The sequence below is a fragment of the Chenopodium quinoa genome, unplaced genomic scaffold, assembly GCF_001683475.1.
Source record: "Chenopodium quinoa cultivar QQ74 unplaced genomic scaffold, ASM168347v1, whole genome shotgun sequence".
Classification (NCBI taxonomy): domain Eukaryota; kingdom Viridiplantae; phylum Streptophyta; class Magnoliopsida; order Caryophyllales; family Amaranthaceae; genus Chenopodium; species Chenopodium quinoa.
Window position 1 is genome coordinate 2,538,876 of NW_018744311.1, and position 20,765 is coordinate 2,559,640.

General features: G+C 35.5%; 2 protein-coding genes across 7 annotated transcripts; one reads left to right on the forward strand and one right to left on the reverse strand.

The window, feature by feature from the left end:
* The first annotated feature begins 313 nt into the window (after positions 1-313).
* Positions 314-11,168, forward strand: LOC110696101 (splicing factor SF3a60 homolog). 5 transcript variants are annotated; one of them, XR_002506252.1, is made up of 14 exons: positions 557-730; positions 835-948; positions 1,207-1,311; positions 3,902-4,044; positions 4,171-4,267; positions 4,651-4,812; positions 7,689-7,760; positions 7,974-8,135; positions 8,338-8,415; positions 9,550-9,678; positions 9,949-10,095; positions 10,392-10,550; positions 10,713-10,784; positions 10,863-11,167. XR_002506252.1 is itself a non-coding variant. In XM_021873380.1 (13 exons), exons 1-12 carry the CDS (start codon positions 557-559, stop codon positions 10,536-10,538), a joined length of 1,530 nt encoding a protein of 509 aa, XP_021729072.1. In that variant the 3' UTR covers positions 10,539-10,550; positions 10,713-11,168. The 5 variants fall into 5 exon arrangements, 2 of the variants coding, with proteins under 2 accessions (XP_021729071.1, XP_021729072.1); XR_002506251.1 differs by having other exon boundaries at positions 10,876-11,167; XR_002506253.1 differs by having other exon boundaries at positions 10,917-11,166.
* Positions 11,169-11,699: 531 nt separating this feature from the next.
* Positions 11,700-18,505, reverse strand: LOC110696103 (probable plastid-lipid-associated protein 14, chloroplastic). Of its 2 annotated transcripts, none has more exons than XM_021873381.1 (14): positions 18,130-18,505; positions 17,515-17,844; positions 17,373-17,416; positions 17,093-17,171; positions 16,883-16,999; positions 16,523-16,705; positions 16,331-16,417; positions 15,188-15,288; positions 14,981-15,068; positions 14,711-14,791; positions 14,507-14,583; positions 13,554-13,689; positions 12,839-12,901; positions 11,700-12,559 (listed from the first exon to the last, which is right to left on the reverse strand). In XM_021873381.1, exons 2-14 carry the CDS (start codon positions 17,827-17,829, stop codon positions 11,930-11,932), a joined length of 2,001 nt encoding a protein of 666 aa, XP_021729073.1. In that variant the 5' UTR covers positions 17,830-17,844; positions 18,130-18,505; the 3' UTR covers positions 11,700-11,929. The 2 variants fall into 2 exon arrangements, with proteins under 2 accessions (XP_021729073.1, XP_021729074.1); XM_021873382.1 differs by having other exon boundaries at positions 18,068-18,505.
* Positions 18,506-20,765: the final 2,260 nt, after the last annotated feature.

Sequence of the window (20,765 nt, forward strand, 5' to 3'; positions counted from 1 at the left end):
AGAAATGTTGAATGTGTTATTTAATTCATTGATCCTTCATTATCTACCCATGTTTCAAAAGGTGACATGACGCACTACAACCAGGACTACATATGGCACAATGTTATTAAAAACGTATTTTAGTATGTTAGTAAGTATAAATTGTAATTTTAATTTGCCTAGGATCTAAAAATAAATTAATCGGACTGATTCAATATCGGGCCTATAAGTTATGTCCAAACCCGACTTTTTTAGTTGGGCTATGCTAAAGTTGAACATATCTAGCCATCTAATCTGGTACTCTTACTCATTAGCCGGTCATATACAAAACGAACTCATCCCTATTCACCCACATTAACCGGTGGTGGCACTCCCTCGGCTATTTTGCGCACTTTCTCTCTCCTAAACCGACTCAACTCCGAAACCATCTATTCTTCCTAAAATCTCCGACAACACAAACTCCCTCTTTCTCCAAAAACCCCAACTCAAAACCCCTGCAACTCAAATTGCAATTTCCTCAATCGAAACAAAAACCCTCAATCGAAATCAAAATCGAAATTAGGGCAAAAACAAGAATATGTCGTCGACTCTTTTGGAACTAACTCGAGGTTCTCACGAAGAGGTAGAGAGATTAGAGCGCCTCATTGTTAAGGAGCTGCAGAATGAAGGTGCTTCTTCCAGAGATCGTCTTTTGCAGAATCATCGTGTTCGTTTCATGATTGAGCACATCCTCTCTACCACTGATAAACTCGTAATTTCTCTTTGTGTTTTGATTTTAATTTTTTCAATTAGTAGATTTTGCGCATTAATTTTTCTGGGATTATGGTTTTTTATGTTATGGGCTTTGATTTGTAGGTTGAGATTTATGAAGATAAAGATGGTGCTCGGAAAGATGAAATTGCGGCACTTGGAGGTCAGACTGCTACTGGTACCAATGTGTTTAGTGCCTTTTATGATAGATTGAAAGAGGTAAACTTTTTTTTTTTTTTTTTTTTTTTTTTTTTTATAATTGCAAATTTGGTTTTCTTTGTTGTGTTAGAAATTTAGGGTGAGATTAAACTTGAATTTAGGGATATTGTTTGTTTGTGTGGGACTTTTGAAAACGTCATGTTTTCTTTATGTTTCTTTGTCTCTGAGCCTTTTGTCGAATTTCCATAAGAATTGTGGTATTTATGGATGTTGTCATGTTGGGATTGTGAAAATTTTTATTCTGAAATTTGTGTGCAGATTCGTGAGTATCACAGGCGGCATCCATCTGCGCGTGTCATTGATGCTGAAGAGGAATATGAGCAGATGTTTAAGGAGGACCCCTTGCTTGATTTTAGTGGAGAGGTATTTTTTTAATCATTAGTATTTTGTTTTATGTTTTGAGAATTCCTGCCTGGATGTGACATATTTCATGCAACTGCATTATTGAATAATTCAGGATATTTTGTATGCTTTTTTCAATTTTATGTGTTAGCCCTATTAGAGAAGTTGAGGATTAAAAATGGCACAACTGATATTAATGTCTCAAGGATTTAGAGAAGAAGTAACAAAAAATAGAAGTGTATATGAGAAAAGAAGGGAAGAAGTTAGAATCATGTATTAAAGGAGAACATAGAAATAGGTAGGACCGTAGGGGATAGGAAAAAGTGGAACACAGGAGGAGAGAGATAAAAAGCACTGTTTTTAGGGAGCGAGAAAGAGATTAATTTTGTTAATCTTGTGATATTTATCTTAATTACATCGAGTTTGGAAATGTGGGGCTTGGTTGGTGGTTTGTTTAAGTAAGTTGTGACTTACATTACAATGAAGACAAGACACTTTATTAGGAAAGAATGACCACCAAATGATTCAAGGTTACTGATGGAGGAGTCATTGTATTGGTCATTTTGTGTATTGGGACAAACAATCATGCTTAGTTTCTTTCATGGTAGTTGACATTTAAGCTTCAAATTGGGTGCTAAATGAAAGAGTAGAAAAGGTGATTTCACTTTGAAGGTGAGGAAGGAAAAAAAAAACCTTTTCTTGAAAGCCCCAAACATCATAAAATTTATCTTTCTTGCAAGGCTTGGATATGGTAGCTTTCATAATTGCATCGATAGGGGAAACTCTGGCGGGAGTTTGTAAAGGATTACATTTTGGGTTAATCATAGATGGATTTTCAATATATTGAGAATTTTTGGTACTATTGAGGTAATAGATTATTGGGTGAATTAATGCTTAAGATTTAATTTTAGCATATTTTTGGGCAGCTTTTAACCTGTTGCAAAACCCGTGGAGGTAGGTAAAGACAATAGGAAATTAGGAAGTCTATGGTACAATGGGAGTCATTCATATTGATGTTATAAGACAACTATAGTTTAAAAGATTGATGACTTTGAGTATTACTACGAGTGTGGTTGTTCTCAATGATGATGGGTATGGCTTAATGATGTAATTCCTCCATCTTTATCATCTAAGAAAAATTGGCCTTAATGACGCCAACTATTGCTTTGATGATCAGTAAACCTTAAGTGGGTGCACTCTGTACCACAAACTCCGTGTCATTAGGACTAGTAGATAAGATTTTGGATGGAGGCAAATAGTAAATACTATGAATCATCTTTTGGGGGGCAATAGATATAGGTGGTTGAGCTGTACAGATACTATCTTTGGAGAAACCGTCCTTAGCTATGATTCTATGAAGCATGGGAAAAGAGTAGGAAATAGACGGATTGATTATTTAACCCTATCATATTTCAAATCAGTAACTATTGTGCATTGATGGTTGAAGCATTTTTAACTAAGAAGCCTGTGATAGCTGCGTGTATTCAACTTGGAAGATTGACAATCTTTGTCGTTAATACTACTTTTACCTTGTGTATTTAAGGCGAAACCGAGTCTCTTGTTTTCAACTTGGAAGATTGACTGACAATCTTTGTCGTTAATACTACTTTTACCTTGTGTATTTAAGGCGAAACTGAGTCTCTTGTTTTTTCTCATGATGGAATCAGAGATAGGCATATATGCCGGTGGTGTTACATATGGATATTGAGTAACAATCAAAATGAAAGAAAATGAAGGGTCAACCCCTATAGTTGGGTTGACTGTTGTGAGAAAGTGCAGACATGATAGTAAAACTGATGGTAAAACTAAAACTAAAGAGGAAAGATCGAAGAGGTAACCTAGGTTATTGGTTGTATATTGGTCAAAGGCGCTATGATTTGGTTGGGCCTTTGGTTAAGGATAAATTTTTGGGGTTTGTTTGTGACAATAATGTATTTGTCCAAGTATTAGTTGATTAATTTTTAGCTTGGGTGCCCTTTCCATGTTTCCTAATATTTGAAAGTTATATCTCTTGTATTTTCTCGTATCTGTATGACTGTATGTGAACTTGTAATGTTTCTGCATGACTATCTATTTCTGTCCTGATAGGCTCTTAAAAACTTCTAATAAGAGGGGTCATTATTAAGGCTTTTGAACAAGAGGAGTCGTTATTCATTCTAGGAATTATCTATTTATTTATTTAATTTTTTTTCCTGTCCTTGTTCATTTGGACTTGCCAAGAACAGAAAAAGGCATCTAGGAATGATTGTGCCAAATATGTAGCCGTGTAGGCAGTCAATTTACTTTTCCTCCTTTTTCTTTCTTTTTATTTGGGGGTATCTTTGCAGAGAAGGTAGTAGGGTATATGGATGAATCATTTTTATAATGCCTAAGTCTGTAATATGTTCAAGAGATAGTTACAGTATGGTTCTTCTCTAATATGTTTCTTTTCTATCAAGCAGCCTGTATTGATTCAATTGTTAATACGACAGGTCAACAGTTCTTAACATTAAAGAGTTTACTTTGTGTAGTTTTAGTATTAATTTTGCATCATTTTTTTATCTCACAATGTTTCAATTTTATTACTTAACGTCTGTACTTTTTTTTACGAAAATGCTCAATGGAATTTCAGGAAGCATCTGGCCGGTACTTGGATTTACACGAATTCTACAATAGGTACATTAATTCAAAATTTGGTGAGCCGACGGATTACATTACTTATTTACAAACATTCTCACAGCCACATATGATTCCTCGCAAACGAAAGATGACAAGGTAAGCCCCTTCATATTTAAAGTCTTTTCTTATTTATTTGTCTTTTGTGGTCATAAATTATCTCCATCTTTTCTTTGAGCAATAGTACGAACATCCTTGTTTTTTGTTTGCATGGTGCTTCTGCAGGCAATACAAAGAGTATATTATTGAGCTGTTGGAGTATCTGATCTCTTTCTTTGAGAGAACGGAGCCATTAAAAGATCTAGATAGAATATTCTCAAAGGTTAGATCTCCCTATTTTCTTTACATAACATGTTTTGCCGAGCATGATTGATACCTTTTGCAGACTGACCTTAGATGAATAAGATTTGTTTTATGGACGGAGGGGCTGCATATCTTAATTCATTATTCTTGTATTGTTCCTTTTGCCACTGCACATTACATATAGGATTTTGTAGTGATCGGGTAGTGGCCATTTATTTTTTTTATTTTTTTTTTGAAACAATTGGCCATTTAATTACCCGTGAAGATTATTTCAAAAAAAAAAATTACCCGTGAAGAACATTGATTAAGTTTAGCTAATGTTAGTTAATCAACAAATTATGATAATTGTTAGCAATTCTTGATTTGTTTGCTTTCTAATCTATTATGCATTTGTAAAAACAGGTAGTTTCTGAATTTGAAGAGCAATGGGCCAATGGGAAAGTGAAGGGTTGGGAGAATGAGGGAGAAGAGAATGGACATATTTCTCATACTGCCTTGATTGATCTTGATTATTATAGCACAGTGGAGGAGCTTTTGGAATTGGGGCCTGAGAAATTGAAAGAGGTTAGTCATCCATTGTACTTATTCTTGCATTGTTGTCTTTACTATAGAAACCGTAATGTCTTTAAACTTAGGTACCTCATTAAGCTATATCATGTTGCAGAATACGACAGTGTTAATGCTCTAATGTTTTTATTAAGACTGTTAAGTTGTTGTATGCATTGATGCTAAATTGCAAATGTTGGATGTATTTGTATCCGTTTATATGCCTAGCATGTTTACTTTGGGGAAAAAAGTGCTTGTTAGTGAATGTGATCATATTCAAAGCTTGTGGTCTTTGAGAATGTTAACATGCTTGTTCTCTATCAAATAATTTACATATCTCAAAGCTTTAATAATTACAAAGTACTTCCTTCGTATTTTTAAAACGCAATACACTTTTTCACAGAAATCAAGAAAGTGGAGAGATAGGGTAAAATTTTGCCCCACATGGGCTTAAACGTTTTAATTAGAGGAGATATTAAGACCCATAAATTGTATTTAAACTTTAAAACCCACTCCACCCTACTCCACCCAGAACCATGCCACCACTCCCAACGGAAACCACCAACACCACTTACGCCGAAAACTACCACCATCGCCACCAAAAACACGTACTCCCACAAAACTACCTAGAACTACTGCCATTCCCATCGAAAACACCTCCACTACTTCTGACACTTCACAAAACCACCACCACTCCCTCCAAAACTACTCTAAACCACCACTACCACTCCCACCAAAAACCACTAAAACACCCCACTATGCTCACCGAAAAATTCGAAACTTAGGGTTCAGATATGCAATTCAAGGAAAAGAGAAAATGGTCGGAATTCAACAATTATAGTGTAAAGGAAATTGATTTGATAGGTCTTTGGAAGAGGATGGTTCCCATTGAAGGTTCATAGACTTGGTGAAGTGGTGGCAGCTAACATTTTAGGGTTTGTAGATCTGATGGATTTAGAGATAGTGATGAACATTGGTGTTGGTTTTGGCAAGAGTCATGGAGGTGAGTGGTGGTTTCGGGGGGTTGTGGTGGTTTTGGAGAGGCACATGGTGGATTTGGCGGTGGTTTTGGTGAGGTTGATGATGTTTCAGTGGTTTTGTTGATGGTGGGAATGGTTGTGGGTGGTTTTGGTGGGAGGTGGTGGCTATGGGGAAAAAAGAGGAAGATGAGAAAGAGAGAGAAGGGGGGGGGGAGGTGAGATCATCATTAGTAGGTTTGGGTGCTGGAGTAGTTTGTAGTCTATTTAATGTTTAAGTAATTAAAATATGTAATGTTGCTTAAGGGTTAAAAAAAACTTACCGTGTAGTGTTGCATTTAATATGAAATGTCCATTTATAAGAAGTGTTACAATTAAAAGAAAATGAAGGAAGTATAAATCAGCATTTCCTTTAGGCATAATCCTTCACATAATGTTGGTATGCCTATATTGAGTATATTCATTAGCATGCTGTTTGGATGGTAGTTCATTGAGAAAAGTGGTTGCTACAGAGGAAGACCTAAGAAAATTTGAAAGAGGGTGATTGAGAGTGACATGAATGCTTTGGGGATTAAGGAAAATATTGTGTTGGATAGGGCGACGTGGAAGGAAAAATCTCACATCAACGATTTGTCGTGATTATATATCAATCAATCAAAGCCTTAATCCCTTAAGTGGGGTCGGCTGCATGAACCAAAAGTCATTGTTCCGTATAGTCATCTACAAAAATCTTCCTCCCCCATCTCTTACGGTCAAATACCTAATCTCATTCAAATTCATATGCTTCATATCCTTCCTAACTTCTCTCAACCAAGTCATTTTTACTCTCCCTTTACCTCGTTTAACCTCTCCATGATCTCACTCTTCCACTCTTTGTACCGTTGCACCCTTGGGTCTCCGTCTTACATGCCTAAACCAGCGTTGGCGGATTTCCCTTAGAGTATTCTTGCACATCCATCTTAACATGCGCATTTCCGTAACCTCCATCTTTTATATGTGCTCCTTCTAAATTCTACCCAACATCTTGTACCATAAAGCAATATTGTTTTTATGGCACTCCTATAGAATTTCCCCTTCAACGGGAAAGGAATGCTTTGGTCACATAACATTCCCGTAGCCGTTGTCCGTTTAAGCCACCCTCACTGGCTGACTTAATCCTAGGGGAATAGAGGCCACGTTGTGATTATATAAATACTTTCTAAATTTATTTTCGCATTTAATTTTATTATTTTATCCTACTAATGTTTTATGAATTTTATTGATTTCCTTTGCTAAAGTTTTCCCAAATCTTTATGTTTTGTTGCTCCAATGTTTTAACCACTCTTTTTAAACTTTCTTGAACTTTATCCTTGGTCCTTTTTTAAAACTCCCTTAATTTTTGCCTGGATGCTCTTTCTTTTGCTTACTCTACTCGCCTTTTTTTCAAACAATTTCAAATGATTATCTGGTTATGTCCCCTTTTTTTCTTTTTTTTTTTTTAATTTAAATATTGTACGGTTTCTTATGTTGATTCATGTTAGCCGACGCCTTTGGGACTAAGGCGACGTTATTTCCTGGGTCGGGTTCGGTGAGATCGGGTTGGGTCGGGTCGGGACTATTTTTAAACTTGAGTCAAGATAATTTATTGTGTCCATACGAGCTGAAATATGAATCGGATATTTTTGGTGTTGGTTTCAGGAGAGTCAGATATGTATCTGTATTGGAGAACAGGGTACTAATAAAATTTTAGCCTCATTTTTACCTTGCTAGTTATTATTTTTCATGCATTTTTGCCTTTTCTCTTATTCCCTTTTTTTTCCCTTTGAAGGATTTATTTATTTATCTTTATGGTCTGTTACAGTATGCTGCTCTTAGTATGTGATTATTTGTTTGAGCACTTAAAAGTTAAAACTAGATTGCTTTGTTGTTTTCCTTCAGGCGTTGGCTGCTCTAGGACTGAAAACAGGTGGTACTGTTCAACAAAGAGCGGAGAGACTATTTCTTACCAAGGTATTTTCGAACAATCCTTATGATGAAGAAATTCAAATTTTTGAATCCAAGCTTAATTTAATTAGCTAAGCCCCTTGCAATGAAACATTTACATCATTTATTACTTGAGGCTATTAGGGTGTGCCGTTTAAGCAACACCTGTTTAGTTCTACTGTTTGTAAATGCTCTTAGCACATATCCTGCAACACTAAGTCTTGTTTACCGTTGTTACAGAACACTCCTCTCGAAAAGTTGGACAAAAAGCATTTTGCTAAACCGCAACGTGGTTCAAAGCAGAATGGTAATGGCGACCTGCAGGTTCAGAAGCAGGAAGATATTAAGGAGTTGGCCTTAGTTGAGGCCAAGATGGTAAAGCTTTGTGAACTGCTTGAAGAGGTTAGCTCATAACTCTTTGTAGTTTTGCTGGTAACAGCATTGATAAAAGAATCTGCCCAGCGCTTTTACTTGTATTTAATACAAATTATCTTCTGTAAATAATTATTAATTACTTCTTCTGTTTGGGTATATTGGTCTTTTTAGTACATGAGAAAAAGGGGGCTGATAGTGCTTCTATCGTTCTGGTTTCTTTTGGTTTCAGATTATAGTCCGAACTAAAGAAAATTCTGAGAAGAAGCAGGGAATGACTTATGAGGAGCTTGCAAATGAACACGAGGAGGTAAATTTATTCATCGCTTTTCTTTTATTCATCATATGTTTTCTAGTGCTATTTAATTGTACCTTGTTTCATTAGGGGTGTTCAAATCCGGGTACCCGGGTTTTCGGGTACCCGAAAAGGCGGGTACCCGGATGTTCGGGTAGTGAGAAATTCGGCCCATGTCCCGACCCGAGAAAGTCGGGTACCCTGGTTTCGGGTACCCGATTTTCTCGGGTCGGGTCATAAGGTACCCGAAAAGATTTAACTCATCTCAATGAATTTTGTTTTTTAAACAATTTCAATGAAATAATGAATATGTTTATATGTGTACTGTATAGAGTAAAAATTAATTAAATTCAATAAATTACTTTGCTACTGTAGACCTGTAGTACTGTACAAACACAAAAAACTTCATGAACATAATTGGAGTACTTGTTCAACTATTAATTACTAAATGAAATACAAATACGTCATATTTTTAAACAAATCTAACTACAAACTTAAACAAACAAAAAGAAATTAATAAAATACAAAGCAACTGAATTTTACACTTTATAGAATATTTTTTTTTACAAAAAAAGTAAAATTTACACAAAATCTAAAGACAACCGAAAATCCCACAAATGGAGAACCCAAATTGGTAGATCTTAGAGATCAAAACCCCATATTTCTGGACAAAAACGCCAACTAACCGTAATGCCGCCTAGTGTAGTAGTGTTGCTGCTTTCCCTTTTGCCGCGACTCACAGTGTGTGAAAGAAAGTTTGTAGAGAGGGAGAAAGATGGTTTGTAGAGAATGAATGAGATTTAGAGGAGAGAGAAAGCATTATTGAGTGAATTGTTATTGATGGGAATGACGGCTATAGTATTGTAGGGAATAACAAGGTTAAAAACCCTAACCCTTTACATTATTATACGCACAGTAATATCTTTTTTTTAAGAAAAAGCTTACGGGTCAGCGGGTACCCGACATCCTCACATGCTGGCCCATGACCCGACCCGAAAATCTGCTAATTATCCGGGTCGGGTACCCGACCCGCCAATTTCAAAAAAATAAAAAAAAATACCCGGTTAAATTAAGTCGGGTCATCGGGTCGGGTATTTTTGAACACCCCTATGTTTCATACAGTGATGTTCCGTGTCTATGATTTTGCAGGAAGATGTACATGCTGAATCTGAAAGTGATGAAGAAGATCAACCTATATACAATCCTTTAAAGTTGCCTCTTGGTTGGGATGGAAAACCAATACCATATTGGCTGTATAAGCTCCACGGTCTTGGACAGGTATGCCTTCATTTATTTTAGTCATCAAGAGGGCATTACCGCCTGGTTTTATATTCTTCTGGCCCTTCTTTTTTCCTGACAGCTTGATATATTTGGTTTGATTTATGTTTAGTAATGTGTTGACTTAATTATCTTAGGTCACCATTCTGTGAAATTAACACTTTTTTTTTACTCTCTAATTTCCTGATCAAATTTGGCTCATGTAGCCGACCCCACTTATGGGATAAAGGCTTTGAGTAATTGATTGATTGACTCTCTTGTTTAATTCAGGAGTTTAAGTGTGAAATTTGTGGGAACCATAGCTACTGGGGCCGTAGAGCTTTTGAGAGACATTTTAAAGAATGGCGTCACCAACATGGAATGCGCTGTCTTGGAATTCCCAACACAAAGAACTTTAACGAAATCACATCTATTCAGGTATCACTTTCTGTTTCCCTATGCATACTGAAGACATTTTTCACATTTTCTGAAAGGTTTTAACTTTTAAGTGAGAGTTACTTGTATGTGCCTTTTGCATACTGCATCTGCATCCTGTTTGTAAACTAAGAAACACAGAAACTTAGTTTTTCCTGCTTCCAAAACCCCACCGTTTCTATGCTACATAGTTTGTAATTACTTTTTTATTTCTTTGGCTCCAAAGATGTCTATGAAACTTTTTTTATCTTTCTAAATTTAGGAAGTGCTTGATTTAGCATGTTCAATCTGGTTTGCAGGATGCTAAGAATCTCTGGGAAAAAATCCAAAGGAGACAAGGATTGCACAAGTGGCGACCGGACCTTGAAGAGGAATACGAAGATAAAGAGGGGAATATCTATAATAAGAAGACATACACTGATCTACAGCGTCAAGGATTGATATAGAGTTTCTATTGTGTAAGTCATTTTGGGTCCTCTCATATATACTGCTGCCCTTACCCAAGAACATTTTCATTTTCCCCTGTTGCCCGATTGTTTCCTAACTTTAGAAGTTAATGCAGCATGGTAATTGTTTATAGGTGGAAAAGAAGTGTAATTGTGTTTTTCTCTTTGAAACAGAGTTATATTTGAGCTTTTTCTCAGCAGATTTGTTATACAAATGTCTTTAAACGACATTGACAATACATTCTGGTAAGCGGTAACTCTTTGCTGATTAAGCCCCTTGGTCATCACCAAAGTTGATGACAAAAACTTCATTGATCATTCTAGAATTTTTGTGTAGGGAACTCTGACCATATATTGGTTATTGTGATCATTGCTTAGCTGCAACCGCATGTTGGAGCCTGCCATTTTCCTATCACTGGTTGCTTCTGAAGAGTATCAGTTTCCAATTGCATTTTATAAAGAAAAAATTATGGGAGCATGGTTAGTGTAAAATTTGAGGATGTATTGCAAATTTGCAAGCGGCATTCTTATTCATGATAATATTTATATAAAAAAAAACGGTACTATGTTTTGCCATGATAATGGTGTACTGTTTTTGCATTATTTTCACCGAGTAAAGGATCAATTGCCCCCTTTTTGGAGTTGGCTTCTATTATTTCGGTCTAATTCACAAATAACGTAACAAAGTATCATCTTTTTTTAACGCGAAATAGAAGAATTATACGGAGTATTAACTGCACATAGCCGTAGTTTTGGACTATTGGTCTCAATGCCCTTTGAAATGGTACGAAATTTGGTACTAGACAAAAGATACAGTACCTCAACCTTCCTACCAAAACCAAGAGTGGATAAAAGCAAAATAGATAAGGTGTGATGACAAGATGGACAACCAAACTGACTAGCATTCTATACTGTACAAGATGTCAGTGTAATCCTAACCACTGGACCAAGCTTAGCTTGGTTTCATAACCTCCTAACTGCAAAGCAACAATAAGCAGCTAACCATCAACTACGATTAATACATTTGTACATGCATGCTTTTTCATGATCGGCTGGCCTCAGCATACTCTAATGCCATCTTTTAAATCGAGCTATAGATCACATGGTTATATACTTATACAAGTATATCGTAAATTCTCTTGGCCTATATATTTTTCGGAATTTAATCAACTTAAGAAATAAACAATAAATAAATTTATGGACATATGCTACGTTCAACACTGCTTGCAGCCCCTTGGGTGTATAATCTAAACCCATGACCTACAGCACAAAATAATTGTAGTGCTGCCTAATCTCTCTTAAGCTATGTAGAGGATCTGATTTTTACATACATTTTAACTGTACAAAGCTACCGGCCTGTCCAAGGGATTTACAGATACAATTCTATAGACCTATCTACATGATCTTGTAAAGATAAGTGCCGAACCATTTACACTACGGAGGACAAGCAACCTAGAATCTACATATGTACCACATACAACTTTTGACAAATCAAACATTTCCGGTGGCACTTGCAGTCGAACTTCTTTAAGCACATTTTTAGCATCATCAACATTGTTACTTACTGGCTCACCAAGGTTCATGGTCAATTCAATTTCACTAGATGCTAATTTAGCTACTGGAAGACTTGAAGGAATCTCCTTGTAAGGGAATGCTTTTTTCCATTTTCTGTTCGATGATATCTTTACTACCGGGGTTGTGCTAGAAGATGTAGAAAATGACATTTCCGAATTCTCTTTCTTAATGTATTGCCGCCTGCCAGCCCTTAATCTGGATGGAGACATTCCTTTAAGATTTCCAGGTGTACCGGTTTTGTCATGAGGCCAATCTTGACCAGTAATCACATTGAAAGCAATATCTGAAGTGAACTTAAATGTTGTCTTTGGACTTGATATTTTATCAACAATTAAGTGCACATCACCAATAAGAACTCGGTGAGCTGGTTGCCGAAAAGTCAATCCTATGTGCCGACCTGTGCAGTAAAGTAGACGCCATTTTCCAGGCAACAGCTCCAGCCAATTCTGCGAGATCATATATAATTAGCTACACAGAAAATTTTCAATACTTCAACTTGTTAACTCCTTAACTTGAAGTCGTCATGGTAACAATCAATAAACAGAAAGAAAACAGTGTACAAATTAACAGTATAAAACCACCAGGGGGCCAGATAATGTCTATGTGGTAAGAGAAAAGATAAAACTAACAGGACTAGTTGACGTTCAACTAACAGAAGTAAAATCTAAATCTATGTCAGATAATGTCTATGTGGTAAGATAAAAGATAAAACTATGGAGCAGTACCTTAGGCTTCGGATGAGGATTCAGCATCTCCATCAATTCAACAAAGTAGGAGAGCCTGTTACGCTGAAAACATAAGCATCAAGGTCAATCCAAATCCATGCGGTGGCAATGGGATAGCACACACACTGACCCACACAGTGACACAACTGATACGGACATTGGTGAGTTAAAGACTACTTAACTACATGTTAGCCACTAACACACACGACTGATATGGACATTGGTGGTTAAAGCCTACTAGACTACTTGTTAGCTACTAACCTCCATCTCAAGCTCACTGTTCAAGTTAGATCTGGGAGAAGGGAAATGAAAAGCTAAAGTAAGACCAAATATTCAACCAGTCTTGGTACTGGAAGGGCACCTTATCAACTTATCTCATTTGTTGATCAGGTATAACAAACAAATGGAAGTGATGATGGCTATTTGACCCCCTCTCTCCCTCCAATTCCCCATCAAACATCAGTCATCCAATGGCTAAATCTGAATCACATTTAACAGTTTACTCCTCTATAGTAGGTAGAACCACGCATTCCATCAAGCCAAAGCCAAACAACTATGTGAAGTTCTAAGAACCATATATGGCTATGAAACCTATATTAGAGAGAGGGACAAATTTGATTTTTGTTCTAGCATAATGAGAAAAGAGGACAACATAATTGGTCAAGATCCTCTTATATCTTAATTAAAGTCACTAGGGTAAGCAACTGAGAGCTACCTGAGGCTGGCGATAGATGTATTCTTCAGTAATTCGAACAGCAGTAGAGCCAAGACCCCATCTAATTATGTTCATTGATGGCTGCACTCTCCATCTTGGTCCGCATAAAAATGGGTGCCTCAGAGCATCTAAACAGCTGCACAGCACACATAGATAGCATAACCCATATCAGAACTGCAGCAGGTTTTTCAGTTTGTTTTTTTATTTTTTATTTTTTTATTTTTAATTCCAAAATAAGAACGTGATAAAATGAAATAACTTAATATACAGAGCTGGTCAGCTGAATAACAGAACTAGATTGTCAACAAAATAAGAACATGACATAATAAAATAACGAAATGAAGCCATGAGTATTATTATGCATCATATGCATTCAAGATTTCAAACCTTGCCATACATTTCTTAAGCATTCTTTACTACTAATTATAATCATTATATGTCTTTGGACTAAATACTATACCAAGATAAATGAACATCTGCCATGCTCACAGAAAGCAAAAGCTCTCTGTATCTCTTCAAGATATCACAGCTTTGCAACCATTGCCAGTTTAGCTGTGTTATCAAGGTAAATGGACATCTACCACACCAATTTAAATTACAGCTATATAACAGCATAAGTTCTTAAGCAAAATTAATGAAGCAAAGAGTTCATCATCTCTGCATTCAACGCAGAAGACTCAATGCCTTATTTTTCTGATAGTCCTCTGAGAAATGAGGACAGTATTTTAATGAAAATGATAATGTAAAAATCCACAATAAAAGCTATTCTCATTTTTCAATACTACATGTGCTTGGCTTCTGCAACATTTTAGGGTTTTCAGCTGACAACACATGAAGCTATATTTTCACATTCAAGTACTTGTAAATAGAAGGAGAAACAATGACAAGCAGATATCCCGTTGGATCAAAGGGCTATGGAAAGCATCAATATTCTAGAAAAACTGAAAAGGTACCTTATTCTATCAAAAGGTTTTGGTGCAAGCAGCAACGCCAAAAGATTCCACCCAGCGCCCCAGTTTCGATCCAGCATCTGCAATTAAATGACTTTTAAACAACCTTCTTTCAAGAAAAGAGAAAAGGAAAAGGAAACCGAGAGACAAGAGGACAGAGGACAGGATGAAAAAATGCAGCAACTCAATTGGGTAGAGTTCACCAACCTGAAGTCCAATATTTCCAGAAGGGGAGTTCTTACTCAAAATTGGCAACATGAATTCACGCAAGCATGATGGATCATTTCCCTACAAAATAATGAACATTAACTCTAGGAGAACATAACGTAGCGAGAACTAAGCAACATAGAATTATTTTAATAGCTCAGGAGCATAGCATTAGTGACAACTCAGCAGCATGGAATTTTATTTAATAGTTGACATTACATGTTAATAATTCAAAATGGGATACTTAACAAGGATATCGTGAATAAGTACCTTGGTAAGAAATGATTTGAACTCTGCAAAGATTATTGGATCCATGAGCTCCGGCAGAACCATCTTTGCCATGACAAATCCAACACACCTAAGAGTAACAAGTAAATAGCATGTATAAGGTATCTGTGGATTTTTTTTTTTTTTTATCACTAATTATCCAAGCAAGACTTTCAAGTTGATTTACACACAAACATTCCTTTTCATTACCTCATATCAAATGCAATCATCATTTGCCTTCTCTTACTGTTAAAAACTTTACTATTTGAAGCATTCTCAATGAAGTCAACGGCATTTCCCAAAAAACCTACCTGGAAAAATATGAATCCATAAGACAAACTGCTAAAGAAATCATAAAACGAGAGAATGACAGCTTTTTGTAGATGAAAAAACTTTCTGTGAGGGAGGGGGGAGCAGAGGGAGCTATCAAGGAACTATATTAATATGAGTTCCCAAGGGGTTATTACTTGTGGTAGGCTATCACGTACGAATATTCCCTCTGTCCCATAATAGCTTTCAGACATGCCTTTTTGGAAAAAATAAAACCGCACTTCTCTTTCAAGTAGACATTCTTTCCTCTCTCCATCACACCTACCTTTTATCTCTCTCTATCATGACAGATTTTATCTTCTTCTCTTTTTATCCAGTAGTATATATTTTATCCACATTTAACATCTATCCTCAATATTTTTCTCCATAAAAAAAAATAAAAATAAAAAAATAATCGATCTTTATTATTTTTACCAAACCCACATGTAAAAAATCTTAAGGGATGGAAAGAGAAGCAAAAAATGCCTCTTGCATTGCAACTTTAACTATACAACAGAACCAAAAGAAAATGTTAAATCCTTCAGGGAAGATCGCAGAAGCTTTTTCCTCTAAAAATTAATTGTTTCTTTCTCTTCACACACACCACCAGATAGCCTAAGGAGGCTTACACACATCAGCAAGGACAGCAACCCAGCCTTTCTTCATTCTTTACAAACCAGCAAACCTCGAGCATATTTATGGGCTTACCAAGTTGCAGGCTTACAGCCAACAAATATCAAACATAGCTAGTGAGGCATGGAGACAATGAGATCACACAAATTATATATGCATACAGATATTAGTCATGACTATAAAGTAACCAACAATTTCTAAGCAGTGCTTACAAGAACCTGTTTCATTCCGGTAAATGTTAAGATTGTTAACACAAATTTGTGTGCGAAACCATTTGGATGAGCTCTGATTTCGAATTGATAAAACCATCATGGTTTAGTATACTAGATCAACTTCATGCTTATAAGTTATAAGGAAAAGAAAAAACAATACTTCACATGATACCATTGCACATAAATAAGAGCTACTCACTTTAATATGCCTGTCCACAGGGCTTACGTGCAAATTTTCCAGCCTCAGTTCAGTGTGGGCAAGTCCATGACTATGCAAATAATTTACCTGAAAGCATTGGGAAGTGCATAATGAACTTCAGGACCTTCCAAGCAGGAGAACACACATAAGACATGGATAGATTAATACTCGTAATAATAACGATAATCATACTCCTATCAAGAGATCCCTCATAAGTAATCGAATCAGACGTAATTTCCTGGACACAGCTGGACCTCCAATGCTGTCATCCCCCACCTTTCGAACAGACTCTTCATCGAGAGCAAGAGTAGCTTCTAAGGTTGGTAACCAGTCTGATTGTTGAAGCCAGTGCCTTAGCGAGAAACTCCCATGATACTGCATTTATAGAAGCAATTGCATTAATTTCATTGTACCGCTAATTATCCAGGACCAGGACTCCTAAAATTCAAATTGGGACAGAAGATGTAAACTACCCAACATTAAATCAGCTTAACCATCTGAGTACACTATGAATACGCACAAAGATACAATTCTAAAAAGAATGAAACCTACACCGTGGACCAGTGTAAACTTGGCACGATTATCACTTGTTGATGAAGAGACATAACCATGAACTTGCATGGAATAAGAAAGATACAAAAGTCTACGACGAACCAACTTCTTGAACACCTGATGCCAACAAAATTAACAGCTGACATTAATTAACCAACTCAAATCTCCAAAGTGCAAAAACATCAGTTACATAATGAAATATTCACATACCTCTATAGCTCTCTTGCCTCTCCTTCGAGCCTGAACACTGGTAAGCTCCCGAATCACAACTCTTGTGTTATACAAAGGGCTGCAATTTCCCCAAATCAGCATACTAACATTAATAAAATGGGCTGCAATTCCCTAAATTAACATACTAAAAAATACACATTAGGCTGTCAATTCACCAAGTAAACATACTAACAACGATAATAAAAATAAAAAGGGGAGGGAGGCTATAATGCAACTTACACAATCCAAAAAAGTTACTCAGAAGAGTTTTCAGACTAACCTGTCAGGATTCTTTACAAGAGCTTCAAAAACTAGCTCATCACCCTAAATAAGTTTAAAAGTAAAAGGGTACAATATCATCAGCAACATAATTTCTCAGCTAAAAGATCACAAAAAGATACAAGTTCAAGTAGAAGGTATACCCGCCCACCAAGGCCGATGCTAACACGATCAGAAACCTCGAAATCAGACATTTCGAACTTATTAACCAGACCCAATTCATCATCCACAGTAGACAATCCACCCATTTTATCATTTTCATCTGAGGCAATACTTTTTGAAGCCTTGCATGTTATTTTAACACATTTTTTAGAACTTCTACGCAATAATTGATCAAAGGGTTTCAAAATTTGCCTTGAAAATACAGGTTTAAGTAGTAAAGTCGACGAATTTATATTGGGGAAGCGTAAATCAATGGCTTCCATACTCGGATGAGCTCCAATTCTGCCAAATGCCATTCACTAACATTCAACCTATGACATAAAAATTTCAGCAAATCAACATTTCAGAAGCTAAAAACTGTTATTCTATAAATGCCCAAATCTATAAACCTGACATTTATTGATTTATATAATCAAAATTTCAGCAAGATAACGTAAAAAAAAGATTGAAACTTTACATTACAAGAAATTAATTGATGATTATGAAAAATACCCAGATAACTAAAGCACATACTCAATTAATTAAGAGACATACCCAGAAATTTAAGCAAAGCTAAAACAGAAAAGGGATGAATTAATTGTTGATTTTAAACATACCCAGAAAATTTGGAGATAATCCCAGATTGCAGAATGATCAAATTGAAGGGAAATAGAAGTAATTATAGAAGAAAGAAGATGGCGTGTGGTAATTGTGCGCAAAGTAGAGGTTTGAATAGTTGGGCATGCGCCAAAGCATGTCAATTTCTTCCAAACACACAGAAATAAACAAAATTAAAAAAAGACTGGTGAAAAATATCTATCTTCTTCATTTTCTCTGATGTGTTCTGTAGTTGAGATCTTCATCAATGATGACTGGTTGAATTATACGCGCCACAATTTTGGATAGACTCGTGGGGAAATACTCTGCTTGCATGTGTTTGAGGAAGTTATTCACGGGGTTTGCTCGTGGACTTTGTTAGAGTTCTTGAGCTTTTGGATTATGCAATTAGACTCTATTTTAACTTGTTTGTATAGTGTCAAGGATTGGAATTTTGAAGTCGCTTCTATATTATTGGGTCATTGGATGTGTCTTGTATCCCGGATGTATTATATACTTCCTCCGTTCTGTTAATATTGCAACAATGGACTTTTTGCACTATTCATCACTCTTGTTTGACCATATAATATGAGTTATACGTTAAGCAAAATATAGTCGATCTTGTTGGATTCGTCTCATTTAATATTTTCACAATATCAACTTTTTATAATTTTTACTCTTACACAATTATAGATATTTAGCATATAAAATGTGCTTTGGGATGCGTAATTTCCTCCTTGTTGCAATATTAATAGAACAGAGGAAGTATAATAGAGTGTAACAACGAATTGTCTTTTACTTTCAGTTTTTTTGTTACATACTGAAAACAAGGTATATGTTTGTTCTAGCTTAGTTTATTAGATGGTTCGTTTTTTTCATTCTTTCCTTAAAGGAATTTGGCTTTCTTGGTTTGTAATCTTCTCCCCTTGAAGAAGTAATTGGTGAAATGAATGAAATAGAAAAGGTGATCTACTTCTTTCATACAAGCATCATTGATCACATGATCATCCTCACCATGTCATTGATCACCCCTTCATATTCATCATAAACATCATGCACCAATAATTCCACAAGAGGTACAAGTAACAAATATCACCATGGTTAATTGATATTTCATTTAAGTGATACCTATGTAACAAATCATCAAAACACCATCATCATCTATATACCATTCTAGAGAAGAGCGGGAATCTATCTTAACTAAATGTCATTGATTAACTTAGGCTAGGAAAATATTTAAGTTTTACTTGTCGAATTCTTCAATTATACAACCTAATTGAAGAAAGTGTATATTGAAAATGGTAGATTAAATGATGGATTTGAGAGATGAGTTGAAATAGTTGCTAGTTGTATGTGGAAAAAAAAAGGGGAGAAACATAGTTGTGGTGTGTTTACCTTGAACTCATTCAATTATTTAATTTGTAGTTGTATGCATGCAATAACAAAACACCTTTATAAAAGAGATGAAATTGGCCTGATTTGAAATTAAATTTCATTTCTAACCTTAGGTACACCTAGCACTTTTTTTTTTTTAATTTCTTTTGCCTAATCTTCTTTATACATTCTATGATCCACTCCCCATATAATTTTAAATGTGGTTTTTGTGTTGCTCTTGACTGGAGATGATACACCAATAATATAAAGCAATGAATCAATGAGTTGATAAGGCCACCATATTTGCTTGCTAGCTATATAAACTAGTGGGACAACATTGTTACTTTAAAACACCACCTCGTTGCTGGAGAAGCAGCGGTTAACTCTATTTGCTTTAGTATTAATATGTAATTTCTTGTTTGTATCCTTTGTCAAAAAAAAATAAAATAAAATAAATAAATAAAACACCACCTCATGTCCTCATGTATGTGGGAGAAGGGAGTATCATGTCAAGCTACCATGCACTATCTCTTATTAACATAATTTTTCTTGCCCACGTACTACATATGAATGTCACCCCCTGACCATTTCAAATGTGACTCTTATACATATTATTCTTTTAAACTAGCTAGGCAAGAGCATCCATCACATAGATTTCAATTTTGCAAGGGGGTTAACTTCTACTTTGATGTGTAACGATTGAACTTAACTTTTTACAAGGTACAAGGGCCTGCTAGAACAAGACTTGGTCATTATTGATTTAGTAATATATAGATTCATTTATAACATCCACCTTTAATACTAAGGAGATAATTTCAAACAAGAGCCAAACACATTAAGTGTATTACAAATTGATGTATGCAGATTTGCTTGGAAAAGAAAAAAAAAATCTAAGATAAAATTTATTATCTATCTTTCCCTCAAAATCTTTGAAACTTGATTGCAATTTGATTTGAACACATGTAATCAACTGTCATTTATTATTATAATATAACAAAATAAGATAAAATAAATTGATAAACAAACCTCATTACAATAAGTTTTTATAAGGGCTTGTTCTCATTAACTGAACTGAACTGAGTTGAACTGAATTGAGCTAAACTGAACTGAACTGAATTGAGCTGAATTAAACTGAACTGGACTGGACTGGACTGAAATGAATATTTTATAAGAGAAAGAAATTAGGAATTAAGCTGAACTAAACTGAATTGAACTGAACAGAACTGAATTTCAACATAAGAGAACAGGCCCTAAGTGTTATCTTTCACATTGCATGACTTGC

Excerpts from the sequence above, each read along its gene's own strand:
- LOC110696101 (XM_021873379.1), top strand. The coding sequence starts at position 557 with ATGTCGTCGACTCTTTTGGAACTAACTCGAGGTTCTCACGAAGAGGTA. Across the intron at positions 8,416-9,549 it reads TTGCAAATGAACACGAGGAG|GAAGATGTACATGCTGAATC; the intron begins GTAAATTTATTC and ends ATGATTTTGCAG. Across the intron at positions 9,679-9,948 it reads AGCTCCACGGTCTTGGACAG|GAGTTTAAGTGTGAAATTTG; the intron begins GTATGCCTTCAT and ends TGTTTAATTCAG.
- LOC110696103 (XM_021873381.1), bottom strand. The coding sequence starts at position 17,829 with ATGGCATTTGGCAGAATTGGAGCTCATCCGAGTATGGAAGCCATTGAT. Across the intron at positions 17,417-17,514 it reads GCATCGGCCTTGGTGGGCGG|GGTGATGAGCTAGTTTTTGA; the intron begins GTATACCTTCTA and ends AAACTTATTTAG. Across the intron at positions 13,690-14,506 it reads AAACCTTTTGATAGAATAAG|CTGTTTAGATGCTCTGAGGC; the intron begins GTACCTTTTCAG and ends TGTGCTGTGCAG.